Source organism: Pleurodeles waltl, chromosome 1_2 (assembly GCF_031143425.1).
Source record: "Pleurodeles waltl isolate 20211129_DDA chromosome 1_2, aPleWal1.hap1.20221129, whole genome shotgun sequence".
Lineage (NCBI taxonomy): Eukaryota > Metazoa > Chordata > Amphibia > Caudata > Salamandridae > Pleurodeles > Pleurodeles waltl.
In genome coordinates, this window is record NC_090437.1 from 338427806 (window position 1) to 338454942 (window position 27137).

Here is a 27137-nt window from a genome sequence, read left to right on the forward strand (position 1 = left end):
CACATTTTCTTGAGTTAGAGCTATTGGCATTGTAAATTCATAACTGGACTTTTCTTCCACATAAATTGGTCAACCCTGCCTTATAATTTTCCTGCCATATAATTCCATTGGCCCAGCATTTAACTAAAGCACTTCCATTTACCTTCTACTTCTATCTCAAAACATATACAATTATCATAAAAACCTTTTTCAGAAATGATTTTTTAGCACTAGAGTGTAATAATCAAAATATCATAACAAAAATATCATTTGGGACGGACTGCAGGGTGAAAGGAAAAAGGGAGTAAAGATAGAGAGGACAAGTGGTATAGTAGTGGTGTCATGGGCCCTGGAGTAAGAAAGAAAAATGGTTGACTGGAATTTTGATAGGAAAATACATCAGTAATTAGAGTTGAGTGAAGTCAGTGGGTCTGTGGGCACTGGAGCCACTGCACCTGTTGCTCCATTGGTAACTAGGCCTCAGGAGGGAAAGCGGATGGGGCAGAAAAAGAGAAGTGAAAGGAATACAACTGACAAAAGGAAGAAAGAGAATGGGTCACAAAGAAATAAAGAAAGAAGGGAAAGAACGAGAAAATGAAAGAACAACTAAGAGAAGAAATGCAGCAAGGGTGAGACAAAAGAAAAAAAGGAAAGGAAGCTAGTGAACGAAAGATAAAGAGGAAAAAATAATGGAAGAAGTGTGAAAAGAAAGATAAAAAAGAACATTAGAGAAAAAGAGAAATGGTGAGAGAAGCAAGCAGAGAAAGAACCAGGGCATGTATGTACTGACACATTTCCCATAGATACAGAATGGGAAAACCACTTTGACACTTCGGGTCCTGATAAGTAACTTGTGGCTTCCACATACAGATGGGAAAAAGAAGGATGTATAGTAAAATGTGAATTGACAGAAAAAGATACAAAAAACACCAGAGAAAGGGAGGAAGACAGATGTAAAGAAAAAGTGAAAGGACGCATACCGAGTCAAAGGGAAGAGCAAATAAAAAAAGACAAAGAAAGAATGAAAGGGAGAGAAAAAAAAAGTACAAGAATGAACACCTGATGAAGAAAAAAGAGAGGACAAAACAAGGAAAAAAATAACCAGTTTTTGTGACTTTAAATAGGAGGTAGCAAGGGGAAGAGAACCTAAAAAAAGAGAAAGGAGTAGAAATAAACAGTTGAAAGAAAGAGCAAAACTGTTAATGTGTGGATTTTCAAGAGATGGAAAGAGAAAAGTGGGGGAGAAAGAAAACATTGAGAGTAAACAGAGTAAAGAAAAGAACAGAGTGAGATAGGTGAAACAGACCCTCCCAAATAAAGACAGCAGCTAAGAATAGATGTAATTGACTCCCCCATGTTCTCAAACAGAAGTCAGAGTGTAGAACTGCAGGGGGCACTGCAGAACAGCAGGAGGTGCCTTAGCAGAGTTGTATGTGAACCCCAATACAGCAATATTAAGGCACTTCAGATCAGGATTGGGAGTATAGACAGAGCTGTATCACGGCCAAGTGCTGGGATAACAAAGGCAGCGGGTGAGGAATGAGAAACGGAGAACTGTGTAATTTCTGGTATTGGAATAATGGGGCGCTACAGGATATGGTTGAGGTGCACTGACAGAGTTGTATGTGGGCTGCAGTACTGGAATGGTAATGGGCACACAAGGTCAGAAGTGAGGTATGTGAATGGAGCTATGTGTGGAACCTAGTATTGGCGTGCCAGTGTTGCCGAGTGTTAGACTGGAGGTGCCCTGGTGAAGCTGCGAGTGGGGCCCAGCATGGGTGCGGCAGTGTCTTTGAACCACAGAAGCAAGGAGTCCTGAAGAGCATATGTGTGAGCCTTAGTACTGAGAAGAAATGTGCACTGAATGTTAGAATTGATGGATTCAGGCAGAGCCGTGGTGGTTCCCATCAACAGTGGTGTTGGATGTTAGATTTGAGATGCGCTGGCAGAGATGTGTTTTGCTCATTTGGGTCCAGTACTGGCAGGAGGACTGAATACTAGAATTCAGCTGCTGTAATGGAACTGTATGTGAGCGGGGTCCCAGTACAGAAAGGAAGTGACCTCGCCAGGGTAGAATTGAGGTGCACTGATAGAGCTGCACCCGAGGTCCCAGTACTGAAGTAGGAGTGTGTACTGACTGGAAGGACTGAGGTACTCTGACAGACAGCATGTGGGGGGTTCCTGGCACTGGCACGGCTGAGGGGCGTGTCGTGTGTGAACTGAGGTGGACTGATGGAGGTGCACCCGACGTCCCAGTACTGGAGCAGCGATGTGTACTCATTGGAAGAACTGAGGTGCTCTGGCAGATGGCGTGTGTTTTGGGTTCCTGGCACTGGCATGGCTGAGGGGCTTGGAGTGTGTGCACTGAGGTGAACTGATGGAGATGCGCCTGAGATCCCATTACTGGAGCAGCAGTGTGTCTTGACTGGAAGAACTGAGGTGCTCTGGCAGACGGCATGTGTGGGGTTCCTGGCATGGCTGCGGGGCTTGGAGTGTGTGAACTGAGGTGCACTACTGGAGCTGCGCCCGAGGTTCCAGTACTAGAGCAGAAAGGAGAGTACTGACTGGAAGAACTGAGGTGCTCTGGCAGACAGAGCCTGTGGGGTTCCTGGCACTGGCACAGCTGAGGGCTTGGAGTGTGTGAACTGAGATGCACTGGTAGAGTTGCGATTGGGATCCCAGTATGGAGCAAGAGTGGGCAGTGCCTCCAAGGATTGCTCAGCTCTGGTAGAGATGGTAAAGAAAATCCAAGCCAAGAAAGGGCTGGAGCCAGCAAGCTAAGAAAGGGTGCAGAGAGCACACAAAGACCAAATGTGACCAAGATAATAGCCTGGTTTAAAGCCTTGTTTACAGTTAAGCTTAGAGCAAGAATGTTCTGCAAATGAAAAAGGAAGCTTCTCTGGACAGGAGCAGGAAACAAAGTAAGAAAAAAAAAAAGTCCTCTAAAGACCAGATAAACTGGACAAAGCGTAATTATACAGTAGTTGGTCCCTGCTCCCACACAGAAGGAGGGACAAAGAGGCATGACTAACCAATAGCAAGCAAGGATTTTGAAATGACACTGAAACTAACAAATGCAATAGCTGGAAGCTCACAGAAGAAGTATACTTAAAAGTATACAGTGGAATCAAAAATTGGAGAGGTGAGAGAAGAGATGGGGCTCGTGAGGCAAGACCTTAGAAATGCAGTGGGCCGAATTACGGAAGTGGAGACCCGAGTCTCACAGACGGAAGATGACCTGACTGAACTGAGATCCAAGGTGGCCCAACTGCAAACACGAACTGGTGAACTCCACCACAGAGCTGAAGATGCTGAGAACCGCTCCAGACGCAACAACCTGCGCTTCGTTGGCGTACCAGAGGGAGCTGAGGATGGTAAAGCTGCTGAATTTCTGGAAAACTGGATTAAATCCTGGATGCCGGAGAACTCTCTATCATCATGGTTTGCGATAGAGCGAGCACACAGGGCCCTGACTCCGGGGCCTCCGCCGGGGGGCCCCCGACGGCCCATGATTGCACGTTTCTTCATCTTCAAAGACCGTGATGCCGTCCTCGGGGAGGCTAGACGCTCCACTGGGACAATCAGAAGATCCTGATTTTCCCGGATTATACCCGTGAAGTCCAAGCTAAACGCCGATCATACGAGCAAGTGAAACAGAAGTTGAGAGCGATGCAGCTCTCCTATATGCTCCTCTTCCTGGCTCGCCAACAAGGCACACTACTTTGAAACACCCGAAGAGGCGTGGGACTGGCTGACGGAGGACGGCCTGAGAAACCGCCAGGGCCCAACCGGTCCGCCTGAGAATTCCCATGGAACAAGAACAGTTGTACGAGTTGATGCGTGCAGGAGCCGAAAACGCACCAGATCTAGGCGAGGTGGACTCAGAGGCTCCGGCACCCGGCCGGAAGGGGGTCCCCACTCTGCTCGAGATCCTCCATCGGGAGGAGATCCGGCGGTCTGCCCTGGGGACCAAGTCGCAGAAGAGACAAAGAATGACGATCGCCTGAGCCAGTCCCCTGACCTTGGCTGAAGGGGACTCCACCTATGCCAGGCTCCGGAACGCTGGGACCGGCCGATGGCGCCAGGCGCCGCCCCCACACAACTGACGCAAGGTCAAGTTGATGTCGATTCTCTGTTATACTCTTTGGTGCCTTCACCAAGGGGGGGGGTTTCTCATTAACGTATTGCAATTGATCCGATATACAGGAGGGGTCCACCACTCCACTCAACGACAGTCTATATGGCTGTATTGCCCCGGTTGGGCCTTAGGGCGACAGATGCTTCGAGGGTAGAAGTATGGGGTGGGGGGAGATTGGGGTGTTTAAAGCTCATGTTAGGGCTTAGTGTAGTGTTTATGATAAGTTACTGTAGTATTACCAGCATATATCGTACAGATCCTCTCCAGGCAATGCATCCACTGACGGGGTCCTGAGTCGAAGCCCAATTTCCCACCACACAGACATGGTACAAATTAGCCCCTCATTGACACAGATTCTGTCATGGAACGTTAATGGCCTCTTAGATAAAATAAAAAGATCTGCAGTGTTTAGTACATTGCGCAGATACTCCCCCTCAGTGGTTCTCCTCCAGGAGACACACTTACTTGGAACCAAGTGCCCCATTCTGGCGCGGGGGGGGGGTTTGACAGGGTGTTTCACGCAGGCTTCACAAGAGGTTCTAGGGGGGTGGCCATTCTATTCCATCGTTCTCTGCCCATAGTAGTTACCTCCACTAAATCGGACCCACAGGGTAGATTCGTAACGGTGACCGGTACACTACACGGCTCAACGGTTAACTATATATGTGCATACGCCCCCCCAGCCGGCTTCGATACCTTCTTACTAAACCTCCGCCAAACTCTCATTGCCCTCCCACAGGGATTTACACTTGTGGGAGGAGATTTTAACGCTGTCTTAGACCCCAAACTAGATGTATCCGGACCCATCTCCTCCTTCCGAACCGGGAGAGCATCCAACTTAATCGGATGGACGGCAGAATTGGGATTATGTGAGGTGTGGAGGACATGGCATCCCAGAGCACGGCAATATACACACACATCGGCAGCTCACCACTCTCAGGCAAGAATTGACCTGGTGTTCATGCCTGCGCTAGATATCTCCAGGGTTACCGGTGCTGAGATACTCCCCCGGGGAGTCTCGGACCACTCCCCAGTACGGATCCGATTGGGAAGCGCGTCCCCTAATCAGCGCCCCACGTGGCGCATGAATGCATGGTACTTACAAAACAAAGACTATACCCTTGAAATAAGAGACCACCTCACCCAATATTTTAATCACAACGTGGGGTCCGTACGGTCCCCGGGCACGGTCTGGGCAGCATGTAAAGCCACACTTAGAGGCTAAGCCAAAGACCGAATACGCACCCGTGAGAGAGCCCGGGACCAACAAGTGACAGACCTGGAGGCTAAAGCCCTGGCATTGGAACGGTCCACGACCACTGCCATATCTGCCTCAGCCCTAAGACGTCTAACGGCGATTAGAGAGGAGATAAAGCAACTGGTGCTTGAAGCCGCAAAGCATGCCTGGAGAAAATCGGCAGCTCGTGTGTATGGCTGGGGGGATAAAAACGGTAAACTCCTCCACTGGTTGGCCACGCGCCCACTAGCCAACAGAGTTATCCCTGAGATCGCGAGCGAGACGGGCTCGATAGGGAGAACCCCCAGTGAAATTGCAGGGAGTTTCGCCTCCTACTACACCCAATTATACGCGGTGCGTCATCGTCCGACAGCTGAAATGGAGTCTCCCCTCCTGGACGACATTACTCTCCCCAGTATTCCGCAGACGACCAGGGTGAAACTGGATGAAGCCATAACCCTGGCCGAAATCGCAACAGCCATAGCCGGCCTGGCGACAAATAGGACGCCCGGACCAGACGGATTTCCGGCTGAGCTCTACAATAGATGCGGAGACATATTAAGCCCTCACCTACTCAGCATGCTTACTGAAGCAGAAGAAAACGGCCACTTCCCCACTGGAATAGACCAAGCCACAATAGTGGTGATCCCAAAGACCCAACCCCCCTCGCGTGACCTCTCGGCCTATAGACCAATCTCCCTGCTCAATGCCGAAATTAAGATATTATCAACCCTACTCGCTACAAGATTGAAAGCGGTGCTCCCCACACTGATACACCCGGATCAATGTGGCTTTATGCCCACCCGCAGCACCAGACACTGTATTAGGAGGCTACAAGTCGCACTGGCTCAGCGCGGCACCCTGACTGTGTCCCCCCTCGCCCTCCTCCTAGTAGATTTCAAGAAGGCCTTTGACACGGTGGACTGGTCATATCTGGAACAAGTTCTGAGAAAGAACGGATTTGGACCCAAGTTCCGAGGTCTAGTAAAGCTACTTTACTCTAACCCAACCGCCCGTGTCCTGGTAAACGGAGTGATCTCAGACCCCTTCCCTATCCGTCGCGGAACCCATCAGGGGTGTCCGTTGTCGCCGTTGCTCTTCGCCCCTTGCGATTGAGCCGCTGGCCACAATGTTGAGAGAAGACCCATTGGTAACGGGATGGGCGTGGCCCGCGAGCCCAGAAGACCGGATAGCATTGTACGCGGATGACGTCCTTATTTACCTTTCCAAACCAGCGGCAAGTGGCCCACGTGTCCTAGAACTCCTGGACCTCTTCTCGCAGGCCTCTGGCCTAACACTAAATCCCAGTAAATCCATACTGATACCCTTACACCCCTCCAGAGAATGCATAAGCTGGCAAGAAAACATACCAATCTGCCGAAACAGCTTTAAATATCTAGGGGTACATATAACCCTGCTCCCAGAGCTAACATGGGAACTCAACATCACGCCACTCATTAAAAAGTCCAAAAAAGATCTTCAATGCTGGCGGAATTTACCACTCAACACGCTGGGCAGAGTCGCACTGTACAAGATGATGATACTCCCCAACTTCCTATACCAGTTGCAGAACTTCCCACACCCAATCCCTCGGAAATGGTTCAACGAGATTGAGACAACTGCACGCCAATTTCTGTGGCACGGTTCTCGACCCAAACTATCCCTTGCCACATGTCAAAGAGACATCTGTGAAGGGGGATTCGGAATGTCTAATATATATTTTTATTACTTGGCCATGCGTCTATTGGTGGTTAACGATTGGATATCGGGAGGCTGTACCGACCCGGCTTATAGACTAGAACTCCAGGCGATTGGGTACAACGGAGTCTTCACAGCTCTATACGGGGGAGCGATTTCACAGACCATCCCCGAGATTACCAGAATGGTGCTGACAGGGTGGCGAGAGGCACAGAAGGTCACGGGGTGGTAGCCCCGGCTAATGCAACAGACCCCTCTTTGGCAGGGGAGATGGCTGAGGGAAGTCTCCGCACTAGAGGGATTCCGTAAGTGGACGCCATAGGAATATCTACACTGGGTGACATTTGGGGTGACTCACAAATCTGATCCTTTGGGGAACTTTAGAAAGCATACTCTCTAAATAATACACAATTCCACAAGTACCTACAGCTTAGACATGCTCTATTAGTACATTTAAAACCAGGGGACAGCGTACCAGAATACAGTCCACTCGAGGCGAAGGTCATGATGGGACACCTAAACAAGGGAGGGATCTCCCAGATCTACCGTACAATCCTGGCAAACACATCCCCCCCCTTGAGAAGCTACGCCAGAATGGGAGGGTTGGGTGGGAGTTATAGAAGATGTTGACTGGAGAGAAGCTCTAGCAGCCCCCCGAACACTGGCTATATCTACACGTTTCCAGTTGCTACAAACCCTTTACCTACACTCAGCCTATCTCACCCCCAAACAACTTCACCAGGCTAATCTCCGCCCCACAGACGAGTGTCCCCGATGCTCTCAACCTGGTGCCGACTTCTTTCACATGACTTGGGCTTGTCCAAATATAGAGTCATATTGGGGGTCAATTCTGGAGGAGATCTCTGAGGTTTTGCAAACTACGATAGAGTTATCCCCGATACAACTTTTGCTGGTTGCCATGGGCGAGATGGGCCTGAGTAGAGCGAATCGAATCTTCCTGGGAGTGGCTTGCATGGTTGCAAAAAGAGACATCATGTCAGAATGGAAAGCCGCAAAGGCGCCGACCCTCGCCAAGTGGAGACGAGGAATGAATTGGTGTGCAAGATGTGAAAAACTAGTGTACGAGGTGAGGGGGTGCCCAGACAAGTACAATAGAGTGTGGGGGAACTGGGAGAGTTCGCTCGACGCTTGATATAATAGAAATCTCCACTAACACCTGAGGATACTGCCTATCGAGAGGGAGGTAACCTAGTCAAATAACTACGATCCCTGGTTATCAAAGATAGGAGGGTCAAACCTACAACCCACGAAGTGATGAAGACGGTGCTGAATTCATTCAGCCAGCATAACAATAGTGACCACAGACCGTGTGCTGTGGTGGTGGGTTCAAACGCAGACTCTAACTTTCATTTCACATTTCATGGAACTCGCATGGGTCCCACGACCAAAAGGATGAACAATTCGAATGTGACACATGATATAGCCCACTATGGCCGCCAGGATGTCGGTGTTTGTATTAGTATCGGTACGAGTAATTGTAATTGTTGGTGCATTGTGTATGTGCTTCTTCTTTTCTTTTCGTTTCTTCCCTTTGTTTTTACTTATTGTGTTTTGTTATTGTTTTATCTATTCAAAATAAATAAAAATCTTTATTAAAAAAAAAAAAAAAAGTATACAAGAGGTCGTACGCTTATGCTCAACCTAAAAATGTCTTAAAGTACAATTGGACTAGAATGAAGTACAGTATTCAAGCATGGGTAAAGGTACACCTATTACATTTACGAGTTTGAAAACACATGTAGTGATCATGGAATTCACTAAAGAATTCCAACATCATAGGTGGGAAATTGAGGCTGTTACACCTTCTAAGGAGTAGTTGTGGAATTCTCTTTGATTCCCAGAAAAATCTTAAATTTACTCCAAATATAGCTGCAGACCTGGGTGAACCTGAGGGAGGAAATTCTAAACTTTTCATATAAATTAGAGGGTGAGGTTTTATGTAACTGCAGGAATATAAGCTGGTCTGCTCAAGCTCTACCCTCTAATGACCATTCAGTAACACTGAAACGTGTAGCTAGATTTTTACTTAAATTTAGACTCCAAGGTACGTGACTTCTCAATACTCTTGGACTTGTTTCATATTTCTTTTCTCCACCCTTGTTACTTATTTCTCTACCTCCATTATCAATTATATTTAGATTTGAAAACTCAATAACATTTTCAATGCTCCTGGCACTTCTGACCCCAAACAAGCCACAGAGAATTCCTCATTCCCAACATTAAAAACCATCACAAGGTTTATTTTTTGCATCCACTACACAAGATCAAAACTATACCTGCCATGTTTATGTCACATAAAAATCATCTATGAAAGTAGAACAACCAAACACACTATGCAGTCAGAGAATATCTGCTTCACGCAGGTTAAAGCTGATAAAGCTGGAGAAGATCCAAACTACATGGTGGTTGTTCACAATATCCTCTTGGCTGTACAGAATAAGAAGTAGAAATCAGCTTGCAGACAGCCGGTCTGGATAGAGATGGAGGTCTGAATCTAGAGGACCCAATATGACTCAATTCTAGAATCAAAAGTTTCCCTGCCCTATTTCTTCAGGATATCACAGAAAAACTCCATCAGAGTCAAAGGTTTAGAAAGGTTTACACTGGCAGATGTGCGAATGTTTAAAGTTGACCTGACCAGATTCAGACCACAGAACGTCTTAACTATTCCAACTTCCCTCATAGCTATATTTTACTAATCAAACAAACTCTCTACAAGTACATCTAGCCCAGCCCATTAACCAATCGGAGCCCACACTCATGTTTCATTGTAAAGAAATGCGTGGTAATGCATAGCAGGGGCAATGACTGCCAATTAGTAAAAGCAGTGGAGTATTTGATTACTAATTACATTTGCTGCTCAGATACATTTATGCCAGGACTTAAAGGAGAGTGCCGACACTCCAAAGAACTCTAACACTGCTACTTGCAGTGACCTATATTCTAAGCTTCAGTGCACTCACTGTTCCCTTTCTCATGCCTATGTATCTATGCAAATGCGTGTTCAGAAGTGGCTGAGGTGGGTGTACAGGGTGCAGTGCTTAATTTGTGCTGGTGGTTGCTATTGTTGAGCACCAGCACTTTCTTTAGGCACCAGAACTTCTTTTTTATCATCATACTTTGACTCAGAATGAAACAAAGCCAGAAAAGGGAGAGAAGGAGGAAGAGATAAATAGGAAAACAGTGGCATATTGAGAATAAAGTGGTGAGAAAGTACCTGCTTAAGTGAGATAAAGAGACAGGGACTGTAGGATGGTGCAAGAAAGAGGCAAAGGATGAAATCGAGAATAGGCAGCCTTGGTACTTGGCAACTTCTGAATTCAACTGAATCAGCAGCGGGCTCCAAAGAAAAACTTTATGGGCCCCTGCACTACTGCTTATTTTTTAATGTCGCATTGGTGGCACGGTAGCAATTGCACAATACAAGGGTAAGAAAATACTGCTGGCACAGTTCTGTATTGCTATATGCGTTTAGAAGCAAGTGCAATATTTCACTTGACGTAGCTGGGTTTATGACTGAAAAATGTTCATGAATACCCTCAAAATTCAGGTGATCCAGAAATTGCACAGGCACACTTTAAAGTTGGCTATCTATGCGCAATGTAGCACTAGGTAACAGAACGCAAAAGATCATTGCTGCATTGCAGATGCCCCCTGTCAGTGTTGCCTGTTTTTGTTAACTTTCTGTTTAAACAGTGGACGCGAAGGAGTGCTCAATGAGGAGATTTTATTATAGAACATAAAATTATGCTTAGCAGCATTTTCCCAGTTATAAAGATAAACAAGCATTTGCAGTGCAACGGGTCTCGCATTTCTCAGAGTTAGAGTTATTAGCAGTTGTAAACTCCCAACCGGACTTTTCTTGCCTCATTAAATGAAAAAAAAGAGCGCGAACGCGCTATTACAGTTCACTCATAATGAAACCTATCGGCATAAGTGCAATTATCAACGTAACCGGCAAAAGTGCAATCAACTATGTAACAGGGTCGATGTCATGCAAACCTGACGGAAAACATCGAGCCTCGTATGTTTTCAGTATTTGATCGCTGCGCTCGAGGAGGGCTAACCACCGGAAAAGGCATGACGTATGCATGCCTTCCATTAATGAAAGCAAGCAGATTTTAAAAGGCAAGCCCACGAACCAATGAAAGACACTGACGTGACATGGACAGTGTTGCCAGATTTTTAGAGCATTCTCTAGCCCAAAGCCAATGAAAAAGTAGCCCAAAGTAGCCCACTTTCGCTACTTTAACGAAGATGGGGCAGTGGCAGGCAGTAGATAGAGAAGTTGATGGATATTTGTGGCTGGACAGTCTTACAGAAGTGGTAAGCGCAGAATTTCTGCTCTTGCGAACTGTATACCTTCTGTCATTCTTGCAGGGTGCAACCCGCACAAACCAATTTTTCCCGCATAACTGGAAAAAATATAGCCCAATTGTGCGTGATCTAGCCCAATCTGGCAACACTGGACATGGACAGGGCTCCGAGCCCTTTCTAACTACTACAGCGTCTCGCAAGCGTTACGCATGTGCAAACGCATGCTAGCGCAGGCTCGACCCTAAAAAGTGAAATATCTAAAGAGACTATTGATCAGAAAATAAATAGCATAATCTGGGCACTGCATTAAAAAGTTTGTTTATGCGAGTGGTTTAACCCTTTCACTGCCAGGCCTTTTCCCCCTAAGGTGCCAAGCCTTTTTTTGGCTGTTTGGGACAGTTTGCGCTTAGGCCCTCATACCTTATTGTCCCCATAAGGTACCCACGCCAAATTTGCGTCTGTTTTTCTAACATCCTAGGGATTCTAGAGGTACCCAGACTTTGTGGGTTCCCCTGAAGGAGACCAAGAAATTAGCCAAAATATAGCAAACATTTTGTTTTTTTCCCAAAAAATTGGATAAAAAGGGCTGCAGAAGAAGGCTTGTGTTTTTTCCCCTGAAAATGGCATCAACAAAGGGCTTATGGTGCTAAAATCACCATTTTCCCAGCTTTCAGGAACAGGCAGACATGAATCAGTAAACCCAATTTTTCAATGCAATTGTGGCACTTTACTGGGACATACCCCATTTTTACTTTTTTTGTGCTTTCGGCCTCCTTCCAGTTAGTGACAGAAATGGGCATGAAACCAATGCTGGATCCCAGAAAGCTAAACATTTTTGAAAAGTAGACAAAAATCTGAATTCAGCAAGGGGTAATTTGTGTGGATCCTACAAAGGTTTCCTACAGAAAATAACAGCTTAAATAAAAAAATATTAAAATTGAGGTAAAAAAACAGCCATTGTTCTCCACATTTCACTCTGAAACTTTTTCCTGCAATGTCAGATTTTTTCAAGCAATATACCGTTACATCTGCTGGACTCTTTGGTTGCGGTGATATATAGCGCTTGTAGGTTCATCAAGAACCGTAGGTACCCAGAGCCAATAAATGAGCTGCACCTTGCAAAGGGTTTTCATTCTATACTGGGTATACAGCATTGAAATATAAAGAATGAAATATAAAGAATGAAAAAATAGGTATCAAGAAAACCTTTGTATTTCCAAAATGGGCACAAGATAAGGTGTTGAGAAGCAGTGGTTATTTGCACATCTCTGAATTCCTGGGTGCCCATAGTAGCATGTGAATTACAGGCATTTCTCAAATAGACGTCTTTTTTACACACTGTCTTACATTTGGAAGGACAAAATGTAGAGAAGACAAGGGGCAATAACACTTGTTTTGCTATTCTGTGTTCCCCCAAGTCTTGCAACAAAAATGGTACCTCATTTGCGTGGGTAGGCCTAATGCTCGCGACACGAAACGCAACATGGACACATCACATTTTTACATTTAAATCTGACGTGTTTTTTGCAAAGTGCCTAGCTGTAGATTTTCGCCTCTAGCTCAGCCGGCACCTAGGGAAACCTACCAAATCTGAATTTTGTTTTAAAACTAGACACCTAGGGAAATCCAAGATGGGGTGACTTGTGGGGCTCTCACCAGGTTCTGTTACCCAGAATCCTTTGCAAACCTCAGAATTTGGCCAAAAAACACTTCTTCTTCATATTTTGGTGACAGAAAGTTCTGGAATCTGAGAGGAGCCGCACATGTCCTTCCACCCACCATTCCCCCAAGTCTCCCAATAAAAATGGTACTTCACTTGTGTGGGTAGGCCTAGTGCCCGCAACAGGAAATGCCCCAAAACACAACGTGGACACATCACATTTCCCCAAAGAAAACAGAGCTGTTTCTTGCAAAGTGCCTAGCTGTGTATTTTCTCCTCTAGCTCAGCCAGCACCTAGGGAATCCTACCAAACCTGCACATTTTTTAAAAGTAGACACCTAGGGAAATCTAGGATGGGGTGACTTGTGGGGTTCTCACCAGGTTCTGTTACCCAGAATCCTTTGCAAACCTCAAAATTTGGCGAAAAAAACACTTTTTCCTCACATTTTGGTGATAGAAAGTTCTTGAATCTGAGAGGAGCCACACATTTCCTTCCACCCACCATTCCCCCAAGTCTCCCGATAGAAAAAGTGCCTCACTTGTGTGGGTAGGCCTAGCGCTTGCAACAGGAAATGCCCCAAAATACAATGTGGGCAAATCACATTTCCCAAAGAAAACTGAGTTGTTTTTAGCAAAGTGCCTAGCAGTGGATTTTGGCCTCTAGCTCAGCCAGCACCTAGGGAAACCTACCAAACCTGTGCATTTTTGAAAACTAGACACCTAGGGGAATCCAAGATGTGGTGACTTGTGGGGCTCTCACCAGGGTCTGTTACGCAGAACCTTTTGGAAACCTCAAAATTTGGCCAAAAAAACACTTTTTCCTCACATTTCGGTGACAGAAAGTTCTGGAATCTGAGAGGAGCCACAAATTTCCTTCTACCCAGCATTCCCCAAAGCCTCCCGATAAAACTTATACCTCACTTGTGTGGTTCGCACTAGTGCCCGTGAAAGGAAATGCCCCAAAACTCTATCTGGACACGTCAAAATTATCAAATACAAAACTACTTTTTTTTCCGGGGGGCGGGGGGGTCACCTGCGTTTTTGGTCCTGGGCTCGGCAGCCATCTATGGAAACCTACCACACCCAGACATTTCTGAAAACCAGACACCCGAGGGAGTTCAGGGAGGTGTGACTTGCGTGGATCCACCAATGTTTTCTTACCCAGAATCCTCAGCAAACCTCAAATGTAGCAAAAAAATCACATATTTCCCACATTTATGTGTAGTATCACTGCACTGGGACAAATTCCCTACCACCTAACGTTCCCCTCAGTCTCCCGGTAAAAATGATACCTCACTTGTGTAGGTGGGCCAAGTGCCTGTGACAGGGAAGACCAAAACATGTCAAAATTGAGGGGGAACCAAAGCAGGTCTAAAAGGGCAGCTTGAAAAAAAACAAGTGCCTCAGAATTTTTATTGGTATAGATGAGACAATGCTGGATGGTAGGAATTTTGTGGATTACTGCAGATTCTGGAAAGGTTCCATCACAAAAATGTGGGAGAATTGTGTGATTTCCATCAAAGTTGGAGGTTTGCAGGGCATTTTGGGTAAGAAAATGGTAAAGGGGTGCATGTGAAGCACACCACCCTGGAATCACCCAGATGTTTAGTTTTCAGATGTGTCTAGATCTTGTGGATTTTTCTACATGGCAGCGTCCCGAAGTCCAAAAAGTGCAGCCCTCGCCATTCCAAGTGGGACCATTTTGAGAGTTAGCCAAGCTCTCATGGCCCAAAAGTAAAACCAAAACCCAAAATAATCAAATGTCCTCTTTCTTACCGTGGGATAAGATGTTTTAGTGTGCAGGGGGAGAGCTGAAAGACGGTTACCCTCTTCAGTTGGGGTGGGGGCATAACCAGGCCCATACTGGTTGGTAGCCACCCCCCCAAACTATTTTTTGTTTTTTTTTAATTCCCTGGAATCTAGGAGACTTTCTGGCCCCCTGGGTGTGGATCGGAGGTAATTACCCCATCTGCCCACTGGTGGGCAGAACAACTTTGGCCCCATTTATTTGGTGTGGGGGTATGGCCATACCCCCACCCTCTTATTTTGAAAAATAAATCTTCCCTGGTCTCTGGTGGGCTTTCTGCCACCCTTGGGGGCAGATGGGCCTTCCAAAAATAGGCCGATCTGCCGGCCAACAGTAATGTGCCCCCATGGGGAGTGACACTTGCCCAAGGGGCTGTCCCCCCCAAAACAAAACACACACATACACACACACACACCAATCCCTGGTGCCTAAGTAGTTTCTATCCCACCCTTCCCCGGGGGCAGATAGGCCTAATGGAAATAGGCCGATCTGCAGCATGGAGCAGAAATGGCCTAAAATAAATTTTCCCCCCAAGGGAGTGAACCCTTGCCTAAGCAGTCGCTCCCCTTTGCATGAAATTGATGCAAGAAAATAACAATCCCTGGTGTCTAGTGTTTTCTGCCCCCCTTGGGGGCAGACTGGCCTAACACAAATAGGCCGATCTGCCCACCCAAAGGGGGACAGAAATGGCCTAAATATAATTTGCCCAGCAGGGGAGCGACCCTTGCCTAAGGGGTCGTACCCCATACATAAAAGTAAATTAAAAAAATATATATCCCTGGGGTCTAGAGGTTTCTGCCCTCCCTGGGGGCAGACCGGCCTAATTATAATAGGCCGATCTGCCCCCAGAGGGGGGGCAGAAAAGGCCTAAAAATATTTTGCCCCCTGAGGAGCGGCCCTGGCCCAAGAGGCCCCTCTCCTTATGCGTAAGTATAAAAAAAAATCCCTGGTGTCTACTGGTTTCTGCCTCCCCGGGGGCAGATCGGCCTAATTATTATATTAGGCCCATCTGCCCCTGGGGGGGGGCAGAAATGGCCTAAAAATAATTTGGCCCCCTGAGAGCGACCCTTGCCTAAGGGTCGCTCCCCACATATAAAAAAAATTATCCCTGGAGTCTAGGGGGTTTCTGCCCCCCCGGGGGAAGATCGGCCTAATTATATTGGGCGATCTGCTCCCGGGAGGGGGGCAGAAATGGCCTATAAATAATTTGTCCCCCTGGGGAGTGGCCCTTGCCCAAGGGGCCGCTCCCCTTACGAGTAAGTATAAAAAAAAAAATCCCTGGTGTCTAGTGGATCGGGCAGCAGAAATGCTTGCTGAGACATGAAAGGAAAGGAAAGGAAAGGCCTTTCCTTTCATGCCTCTGTCTGTCCCCTCCCTCCGAGTGAAAGAGAAATGCTGAGCATTTCTCTTACGCATCGCGCTGTAAGCATGCTTTCAGCCCAATGGGAGGTGACCTCTAATGAGGTCAGCACGCAATTGCGTGCTGACCGCATCAGATGTTACTGGGGGGTCAGGGGTGGAAGGGAAAGCAATTCCCCCAAGGGCCTATACCAGGACGTAGTGGTTATGTCCGTGGCACCTCAGTGCCACACCGCCGGATGTAACCACTACATCCTTGACGGGGAAGGGGTTAAAAAGATCTAGAGAAGTGCGGGCATCTCTCAGAGTACCTGTTAGTTTTGGAGAGGTGCCTGTTCTTTCCCATTAAACGTACCACACTATTGCCAGTAAGTGCTGGTCCTCTCCCTTTCAAACTAAGGGGATCATTTACAAGCCCTTTGTGCCACTGTAGCATCATTATTTTTACACAACGCCGGTGCAAAACAGTCCCCCACTCCGTGCCATATTTACAAACTGGTACAATGGTACAATTGTGCCAGTTTGTAAGCCCTTCGGCCACATTATACCTGTGCCAGGTGTAATGTATGCAAGGGAGGTGTTTCTCCGCTAGGAGGCCCGCAGGAATGGATCAGTGAAATCTAGAAGATTTCACTGTGTCATTCTAGCATCATTTTTTAACGCCTGCTCAAGGGCAGGTGTTAAAGTGACACTAGGCTGTTTTGAATGAGCATCCCTGAGCTTTGCTGGACTAGCGTCAGCATTTTTGGCGGTAGTCACAAATTTTGCCGCAGTTGTGCTAACGAGCGCTATGGTGTGCTGCATTGTAAATACAGTGCTATCTTAGTGTTGCTAGCGGGGCGCAGGGTGATGCAACCAAACTCGCACATTGTGATCGTTTTACCAATTTGTTTTAAATGAGTCCCTAAGGAAGTGCAGGTAGTCGGTACCCGACAATATCTGCCCATTTAAAGAACTGGTATCTGCATGTATTGCAGCCTCTAGCTGGTTGACGTACATTGTACTGTTAAAAAAATATGAAATAGCTACATTTATGTATTTAGATATTAAAGCTCTCTTAACTGTGCTGAAAGTAGAACAATTTAAACATCATGCTGGCCAAAAAACAAGAAGCAGCAATAAACTAAGATACCCGGATGTATGTCTGTAAGGTATAGAAGTCATGTACATCTAATGTACGTGTGCATTACATTTGCTTAGAGTTGCGAACAACATCAAATTAAAACAACTATTGCTTTTTACACTTCTTTCTTCATATCTTATTTCTTTTATTTAAAGTGAAATTCCTTCATACTCACATCTTGTTGTAAACACTGGATGGATTGATGCATTTTCTTGACCCATGCATTTGAGCATACCTTAGGTCTCAGGTAAGTGTGCACATGTATACCAAACTCTGTGAACGCCCAAACATTAGCACTTTGTGGCTGCACACAAATGTAGAATCGCCCTATCTCCGCAGCTCCTTTAGCACTCAGTCTTGTATGCTCATTCTGGCTTAGACATTTGGAAATAATGTGTGGAAAGAGTACACATATTGTCTGTGTCATGCACACCCATAAGTGTGCATTTACTATCCTCTGTGGTTCATGCATGTATCACCTCCTCCATTCATGGGTGCAGGATTAGTGTGCACCAACAAGTCACTATGCAGATTCTCCTTTGCGTATGACTTTTGTGGAAGATATTCTGAAGGGGATACAGGGTTGTGCTGGAAGGTGATTATGTAGAAAAGATTGATTATGTGAAGAGTATGTTCATACTGGGTGTAGCCCAGTGCTCTGATTGGCTGGGTACAAGTGATTTCATGATAGAATGCTGGAGTCTGTGTGACCAAGGAAAACGAGGTGTTACTTCAAGTAGGAATCCCAATTCATTGTTATTTCACATATCGTGCCACCACTGTTCCCACTGGAGCAGGTACAAGACTGATTTGCATATAGCCGGGTCCAAACTGATGTGGCATGGTGTACAAAATAACAATGGATTCGGATGTGGCCCAAGTAATTACCAGTGGCTGAGAAAAATGTAAGCATTCCATCCATCACTTTTTTTAATACATTAGTGTGTCGCCCTAAGTGGGACAGGTATGCCCAGATGTGGTTCCTGTACACAATGGCACACTGTAACCAAGCTATACCTGGCTGATGAGCTCTAAGTAGGGCAGTACCAGTCATGAGTTGCTTGTGTTCCAGTTTAGGGAAGACCGGGCTTGGCAGTTCGGACTGGACTGTTCCCATTGGAGAATGGTCAAAATTGAGTTACATACAAGGGGGCCCAAAACGAGGAGGCATGGTGTGCAAAATAACGATGGACTGGGATGCGGCCGAGTAATTACTAGTGGCTGAGATTATTTCAAGCATTCCATCCATCAATAATGTAAAATGCTTATGGATCTGTTTGTAATTGACAGAACATAGTAGATCACACAATTCTTTTAAACACACATGGAAAATGTAAGGGGATTTCAAAAATTACATTGGAATTGATGTAGTCAGTCCTCTGCAACAATAGTCAAATAGTAAGGGCTATGGCTGTGAATTTTCTGTGCATGTCCAATGTGGCATTCTCTAGGGGGTCATCCTGATAGCCATTGCTCTTCAACAAATATATATGTCAATTTTCAGAAATATTTGCTAAACATCAGCTAGAGTTCCAGATGTTTGCTGATGACACACAGATCAAACTCCAACTGAGTGATGGGTTTGAGAGCCAAACCAACATTGCAAACTGCTTGAAAAACATTTATTGCAGGATGAGAGAGAAGCTCCTATGCCTCAATGACATCAAGACTGATAACATAGTTATAGATTCCTCAAAGAAAAACACATTCTATTTGAGTAGTCACTATCCCCGAGATTAGCCTCATTCCAAACAAAAACATGAGAAACTTTGGGTGAGCCTTTGCCTTTTACTCTCAAAAATATGCAGTAGGCAATGGTACCAGCCTCCAAATATACTAACTTTGCAATGTCTATCCACTCAATCAAAAAAACCAGGGCACAGATAACCAGATCAGTGACCCTGGCACGAGTGAACTACTTCAACAAAATCTACACCAGCCTACAGTTGTGGCCTGCTTTGTTCAAAAGGAGCGGGGCGGGTAAGGCAACAGGGGGGAGGGGGGTGTAGACACCTAAAATTTAATTAAATTAAATTTTTAAAAAAATCTTTACCTTTTTGGCGCGATCCCGTGTCGCGCTCCTATTCTCTGCTGGCTACACGCAGGCACAGGCTCCCAGCCTGCCCTGCGGCCGGCCAATCCTGACGCTGCTCAAAGCGGGTGCTCCCAGGCAGACTGTGTTGCCAGGCTGGAGAGAGCCTACTGTGCATGTGTGTTTGGCCAGCCCAAGCCGGCCGGCCAAACATACATGCGCAATGAGGGGGAGTGTTGAGCACTTCCCCTCACAGCTCCTCACCCCAGATGCTTCTGCTGCAGGCGGGGGCGACGTTCCTCCGCCCTAACGGAGGAGCCGCCCCTGCCAGACTACCTAAAAAATCTAAAATGCAAATCTAGCTTGACAAGAATGGAACACTCTACACCACAGCAGATTAAGTGTAAGTTAAATCAAGTGGGGATAGTTATATGGAGTTGCTCTATTCTGATCCTCAGAGGAGGGCAGAAGTTAGTAGGCTACACATAAAAGTGAGGTACTGAGAAAAACTCATAAAGCATCCAAAACATAGGCAAACTGCCAATTGACAAATACAGGTGGTAGATCACAGTACTATAGGCCCTGGATCTTAGAGACGCCCTCTAGCAAATCTCTAGGGTCCAGCCATGCTAGCTTCTTTTACAAAACTGATGAAAACAAATCTGTTCAACATATTATATCTGAACAAAGACCAGAGGATGTACTGCTAGAGGTCCACTCCTGAACTGAGTAGTATATGCAGTAAAAGCTTGAAGGCATTGTGCCAGTGTACTGTACTTAAACAGTACTTAAACTACTACGAGCATTTAAAATGTTACCTCCTTTTGTCAACCCCTGCAGTTTCCAGACAACTTACCAACCTCAATAGGCCATTAGTGCAATACTTATGTAATCTAGAAGACAAACTTTTAAGGCCTATGGTAGTAGTCCAACATACTAATCCTACATGATACCATGATACCAGATATCATCTCCAAAGTCTATCATCAATGGTCATGGCTTATACATAAATCACTATGAAAAGGTCGCAAAGAGGTATGGGAGGCTCTACAGGATACACCACAAATCAATAAATAAATATTTGTGATTTTTTATCCAAAAGTAACAAGACCATTGTCTTTTTCTGAGTAAAACACACACATTTAAACATTCTGAACACTGTTAAAACGGTTGTAACCTAATACTTTATCATTTTCTTTTCTATCCCTATTGCAGTCTAAATTTAGGAACCATAGCTGAACAGAGAGCAATGCATAAATACACGTCATTCATATTTTTAGATTCAGAAGGCAATTTTGATATCATTTATGGTACTACACATTATTGAGTGTTGTCAATTTGTTTGGCCATCTCCTGGAAAAGCAGGGGAATCCACAGAATTGAAGGGGGAAAGGGATGTGTTGCCCACTGATGCCTTCTGTACAACTCCTAGTTAACAAGTTTGGTAGACAGATTTTGGCAATGCTAAGAAAATGCAGCCCTATTGGGAATTTTTTTGTGAACTCTTTTAAAGCAAGTTGAATTAGCCACATCATATTCTCTGTATAAACTACAATGTGCATCATTGTGCAGGGCTGACTGAAGTCTGCAACAAGAAAAAACACATACCATGCAGATAAAGATCAATTATGCTGCAAAAAATTACCTTTTGCTACAAAATGGATCCAAACGCTACTGTCATTTCCTTGGAAAGTAATCTAACGAGATCCAGAGGGCTCTATTCAAATTCATATTTGGCAACAAGATGGAGGAGCCAATATAACATTTTATTAATCCTGTCCTCTCTATCCTCCAAGGTGAATGAGTTTGTATAAAACATACACACTGTTGCAATTAGCAGAAAATAAGTGAGAAAATAATCACATGTATTCAAAGCTCTACATCCCGAGGTGCACTAGTGGTGGTGGAAGAAGCACACCTGGAAATGAAGAGCTTAATCAGATCTCCCTTCAATGTTTTCCTGAAACCAAGGATTTTCTGCACCTCCATAAGGTCATTTGAAGATCATTTTACAGCTTTGCCATCTGACTAGGATTCCCATTCCCACCCGATTTTACAATATGAGTGGTGGGTACTTTAACCAAATCATGGGTGCTTGATCTTGGCATCCAGATGGGTTCATGGCGATCAGTCCACTCTTTCATGTAACAAGGAAGGGATACTTCCATGAAGGAATTTGTGAGCCCACTTAAGTGCTTTGAAACTCACTCCAGCTTTGATTGAAAGTTAGAGCAAATTCAAAAGAGATGATGATGCACACTATCTCAATTTTGGAGAAGATCTTTAACAGCTTGGGTTGCAGCGCTTGAAAAAAACCTGCTGTTTGCTATACTTTTGTGAGTTGGTGCGGAGGAGCAGAAAAGGTGGCTTATTCGGATTCTTCCAAAAGCTTATTTGCCATTCATAGTAATTAATAAATGACAGATTTATGAGGAAATTATGGAATTCGTTTTGCACAGTTTGGCCTATACCTTCCTGGTTCAGCGGGTACCAAATTAGATGGAGGACAATCTTTCTTCATTTCATCTGGCGTCTCATCTATTCTGAAAAACTCATTTATAACGTTAAGAAAACAGAAGAAAAATGCTCCATGTTTTTTTTCATGAAAGTAGAGCAGCACAGGTGGCACTGGTAAGATGTTGCATTTAGATTCTTTAATATAACTTTCACTTCCTCAAGGGTAATCACTCGAAGGGAGAAAATTTTACTTTTACTTCTAGCTCTTAAACTCCATCATGTCTACCAGTGAATGTGGCAGTTGTGCCGCCGGTAGCAGATAGAGTCCTTAAAACAAAATTGTATTACCCCAAAACTTGTAAAGTTCTAAGCATCATTTCACTGCTCCAGCTCGATTCTGTTTTTGGATCAGTCATATTCCGGAGTTCCTAAGAGTTGTCAGGAAGGACGCTTTACCTCTCTGTCCTTCAAGAGGTGCAGTCACTTGGCATTCTTACTGTCCTCCTTAAAAAAAATGTTTTCTGAATATTATCAACTTTTCAGGGCCTGACTGGCGGATCTGCCAATTTCGCATTTATCTGGTGGGCTACAGGCGAAATGTCTAATTTCAGAACATTGGTTTCATTATAGTCACGGCCTCCTGCAGTGTGGGCTTGGTTTAACATGTGTTGGTCATGGTTGATTTTGGCTTCTCTTGGCCTTGTCGACTTATAATATCTAAGGAATTCTTTGACTCTTTGAGCATCCAGAGTTTTGTCATTACACCACATAGGTTCACTTTCTAATCATTGCTGACATTATTTTTTTCTAATGGGGGCACATTTGTCATCAAACAACAATAGTGATTGATCGTACTGCTTGATTCACTACCTCACGTTAGAGCCTGTGCTCCCGAGGCTACATGTATACACCTATTGGGGTAAAAGGTGTCCCTCTTTCATTGGCAAATACCATGTTTCTAGACTTGCTTTATGGAACTCAGTGCCAGGTGTATTTACACATGGTATTTCTAGCGGCATACCTTTCCAAAAAAAAATAAAAATCATCAAAAAGATAAACATCACATATTTATTATGCGAATGTCTCCCTAAGAGGAACGTTAAGAGTTAAGATATTGGACCTTAAAAGAGATCAACAATATATGTGGTTCTTATCAGCTCTGACTGCCCACTTAAAAGAGCTTCTGTTTGAAACACTATGAGGGAAACATGAATTGCCATCAACAATAAAACGAAATATGTAAATGGCAAATAATGGCTTATTCTTTCCACATTTCTCGAAATACATGAAAATCTGTAGTTTTTTTTGTTTCATTCCACAGGCAAACCCCAGAGGAATCCACGTTTTTCAAGAGATAAGAGTACCTAAAGGACATTGACACCACCAGGCACCACCAAAGGATCATACATTAAATAACTAGAGTATTGCTACGTTTTGTTATGTTATGCTATGTTTTGCTCTGTTATAACAATACATGTTATGATATTTTTTTCATTGTCCTTAGCACGCAGCACCAAAGACTTACTTTGACTGACTGATAGAGAAAACGCTACACTAAACTCTATTTCTTAGGCATTAACAAGGTAATTAGGTGTTTACTGTGCAGCATGCAATTGCCCTTTTAGCTCAGGAAGGTCTTAAAGCAGAGAATCCAAGGCCGGTAATTTTACCAAGTGAGGGGAAGGGGAGAGGGAGCACACGCACAAATGCGCACTCACTCAAATCTATGCATTCACACACCCACACAAACACCATCGACAACACTCACTCACACATACACATACATTCATACATACATGCACGCATGCACCAGACATAAAAAACACATAAAACCTACCTTCACTACACATCTCTAAGACAGAAGCCTCGGAAGTCGCATGAGGGTGAAGACTGTTGCATTCCCTCATTGGCTGAGTGTCACTGAGTGGGATGGGGTCAGTGAGACTGCTGACACCACCCCACTCTGTGACAAGGTGTCCCTGATTGACATGCGCCCCTGGCAACTTAAGGGCTTAAAACTGAAGCACCCATGTCTGAGGCAATCAGGGATGCTCTCCCTCGTCATTAGGGGCAGGGCTTTAAGGCATGTTTGCCGGGTTGAGAAAGTCATGCCCACAGAGCTGTGAAATCCTCAGCCCAGCAAAGTTCCACTCAAGCAACTAGGAGCCCTCGTATTTAGAGCACATACTGCTTCTGCCTGCCCATCTTGAACAAGATAAGTGTCTGTCAGGCTGTAAAAAAGGTGAGGGGCATGTCCCCTCAACCCATACAGATGGGCCGCAGCTGAGAGAACCCCATAAGGACGTCTGTGACTCACCACATTGGACGTTTAGGAGCACATCACTAAAAACAAGGTTCAACTGAGTAAATTACGTTATCCTCTTACAAAAAAGCAACCTCAAATGATTGTGTTGGTGCACTAGAAGTCAGTGTAGTATAGCCAATACTAGGTAGATATGATTGTATCAGCTAGAGCAGTAATACTCAAAGTATCGCCCCTGGGCCGATGAGGCCTTCCTGGCCTTTAAATGAACCCCCCTGGTCAACAGCCCTGGGCTGCTGTTTACTGAAATCACCATTAACATTATAAAACATCTTAAATAAACAGCCGCCTTTATTCAAAGGTTAGTTGAAGTTTAAGAACGGAAGTAGCCAGGTTTCCCCATTTGACTTTAGGAACACCTTTATTTTTGCAGACATCTTGCAGCAACAGTGTAAAATATGATAAGGTCTCTTCAAACCTCAAAAGCTATATTTCACTAACATGCAGAATTGTTTCATCTTGGTACATCAGATTATATCAGCGAATTCAGAAGTATTTTTTTAAAGTGACAATTTTCAAACATGAATGTAGAAACATTCATTCTTTCCCCCACCTTCAAAATGCCAAAGGTGAGCTAAAAAGCAAATTGGTTGTTAGGTGCAGTCTTTGGGTGACCTGGGTTCCTATTACACATAAACAACATTATAGGTTATTAAATCAAACCCAAAAGAAGGTTTTGCACAGCACACAACCTGAAGTCATGTAGTTTGTGCTTCTTTGATATGTGATAACGAAAAAAAGAGGGAAAGTGAAATAAAACAATCGCCTAAGATCACACAATTTGGTAAAGTAGGGAAGCCAGGGTTAATCCCATGTTTTCTGGTTTCATATTGTGGAATTCAGCCACTAGATGTAAATGGTTCTATTCCCCAACATCCACCGTACTGCCATGCCTCTCCTCCCCACCCCTTTGATCCCCACCCTGCCGGACCGCCACCCTGCTGGCATTAATGTGGCCTTCTGTCACATCAAAAACCAAAATGTTGTCCTCTGGGAAAATGTCTGCGAGTACCCATGAGCTACAGCAAGCTGCAAGGTGAGCAGCAATATTCTGACGCCTCTGTAGCTGACTGATCAGATATTTTGAGGTGAACTAATACACACAAAATTACAATATTGAACATTTAAAGTCACTATAGAAGTAGTGACAGTAAAAAGCAGCAAATGTTGAAGTGGATGAAGCCACAATTTGGAGATGGTTTCAATTCATGGCAGCAAAAAAAAAAAGATTATCGAAAAGCTCTATACTTGTTTCATGGTTATTTAACTGTCCGAGGTCATTGGCATACTACAAGCAAATAAACAGACATTCAAAGATGTGACTTATCACCACAGAACAGTCGCTCTGGGCCTGATTTAGAGTTTGGCGGACAAGTTACTTCGGCACAAATGTGATGGACATCGCATCCGCCATATTACAATCTCCACAGGCTATTATGGGATTGTAATATGGCGGGCAGGATATCCTTCATGTTTGTGATGGAGCAACCCCCTCTGCCAAACCCTACATCAGGCCCTCTGTCTTGTTCCCATTGCCTTCAATATTTAGCCTACATCCAAACAAATTTGACAAACAGGACCGCACTGTGATAGAAGACTATGTGGCACACCTTAAGTCTTAAACGGAATCTTGGTGTCAACTGCATATATGAAGAATGTAGTCTAAATTCAGGACATTTTGCCAAAGGAACTACTTTAATGACTGCAGGACTCAGAAAGAATCCTAAATAAATCCACAAGTGTGAAAAAAAAGGGAAGGGGGTAGTGTCACTTGCTGAGAATGACTGGTGAGCAAAGAAGTTAATTACATAAGAATTCTGCTACCAGGACCCAGTTCATGCACGTGATGATCAGCATGGTGTGATCACTAGTGTCAAAAGCCACTATAAAATTTTGTAAAATAACTGCACAGGTACCATTTTGATCAAGTCCCTGATGTGGCTCATCCAGTAAGGTAAGGAGAATAGATTACGTGCCCCTTCCTTGACCAAACTGCAAGCTTTGGAATGAGAACACCCACATTTTATTCTCCATCTAGCCACATAACCAAATTGTCCAATCATGGGTAGACTCCTTTTTCGCCTTGCCCCATGAAGATTGTATGTCAGAATAGCATCTACAAAAAAATCAGCTGGCGGTAGTATTGTGTCATAAATATTGTTTACAAAAATATTGTCCTATTATGTGTAAATTTGATATTATTCATTCAAAATGCATGTTTAAGAATGAGAAATAGTACCCCCATAGCGTCACTTCAAGTACTATTAGTGCTTATATGAATTGACTGCATAATCTATAGATAAACTCTAAATTAATGTTTTAATTTTTGTGACTTCCTTTTTAATGATCACACATAGTACACATAACAACCATTTTTGATACTCATCTATACTCCAAACTATGGATTCAATTCAAGTCATATGGGAGTATAGGAACAAGTACTCCTGAAGAACTACTTTATGTAGTCATAAATTCCTTTGTGAATTGATCCAATAATTCATGACAGCAACATTCTGTTACCATACCCACATAGGTGCACAGAGAGAGGCTAATCAATTTAACATACAACAAGTGGTATTTATATAAACACAACCAGATCTACTACTGTCCATAGATTGGTTCACTTTTTGCCTCTTGACTTACCTATGATCACTGCACTCCCCGGGATCAGGACCAGTCTGGTTCCCAGAGGTGATGTCAGCACAGAGGGCAACCCTGGTCCCATAACTGAGAGGATCGCTGCCAGCTCTTCCAAACCGTTGGGGGTTTGCGGGGGATCTGGTGAAAAGAAAAGTAACAGTGAGCAGCTCAACTACGATGTAAGGTACAATGGGCCACATTTACAAGGCACTATTGCCACTGGTGCATTATTTTTACGGACGCTCTGGTGACGCTAACCACTGCTCCACATTTACAAGGAGGTGTAACGGCACTGCGTCAGAGGGGTGTGCAATGAGTGTTGCAGTGGGCGTTCCATCGCAAAAAC

General features: G+C 44.6%; 1 protein-coding gene across 1 annotated transcript in view; it reads right to left on the reverse strand.

Annotated features, from left to right (window-relative positions):
* The window catches only part of ADAMTSL1 (ADAMTS like 1), a 731427-nt gene that overhangs the window by 66710 nt on the left and 637580 nt on the right, over nt 1-27137 (reverse strand). The window contains exon 23 of the mRNA XM_069239462.1: nt 26795-26929. Coding sequence (XP_069095563.1) covers nt 26795-26929 — 135 coding nt within the window. The remainder of the gene's footprint in view (nt 1-26794; nt 26930-27137) is intronic.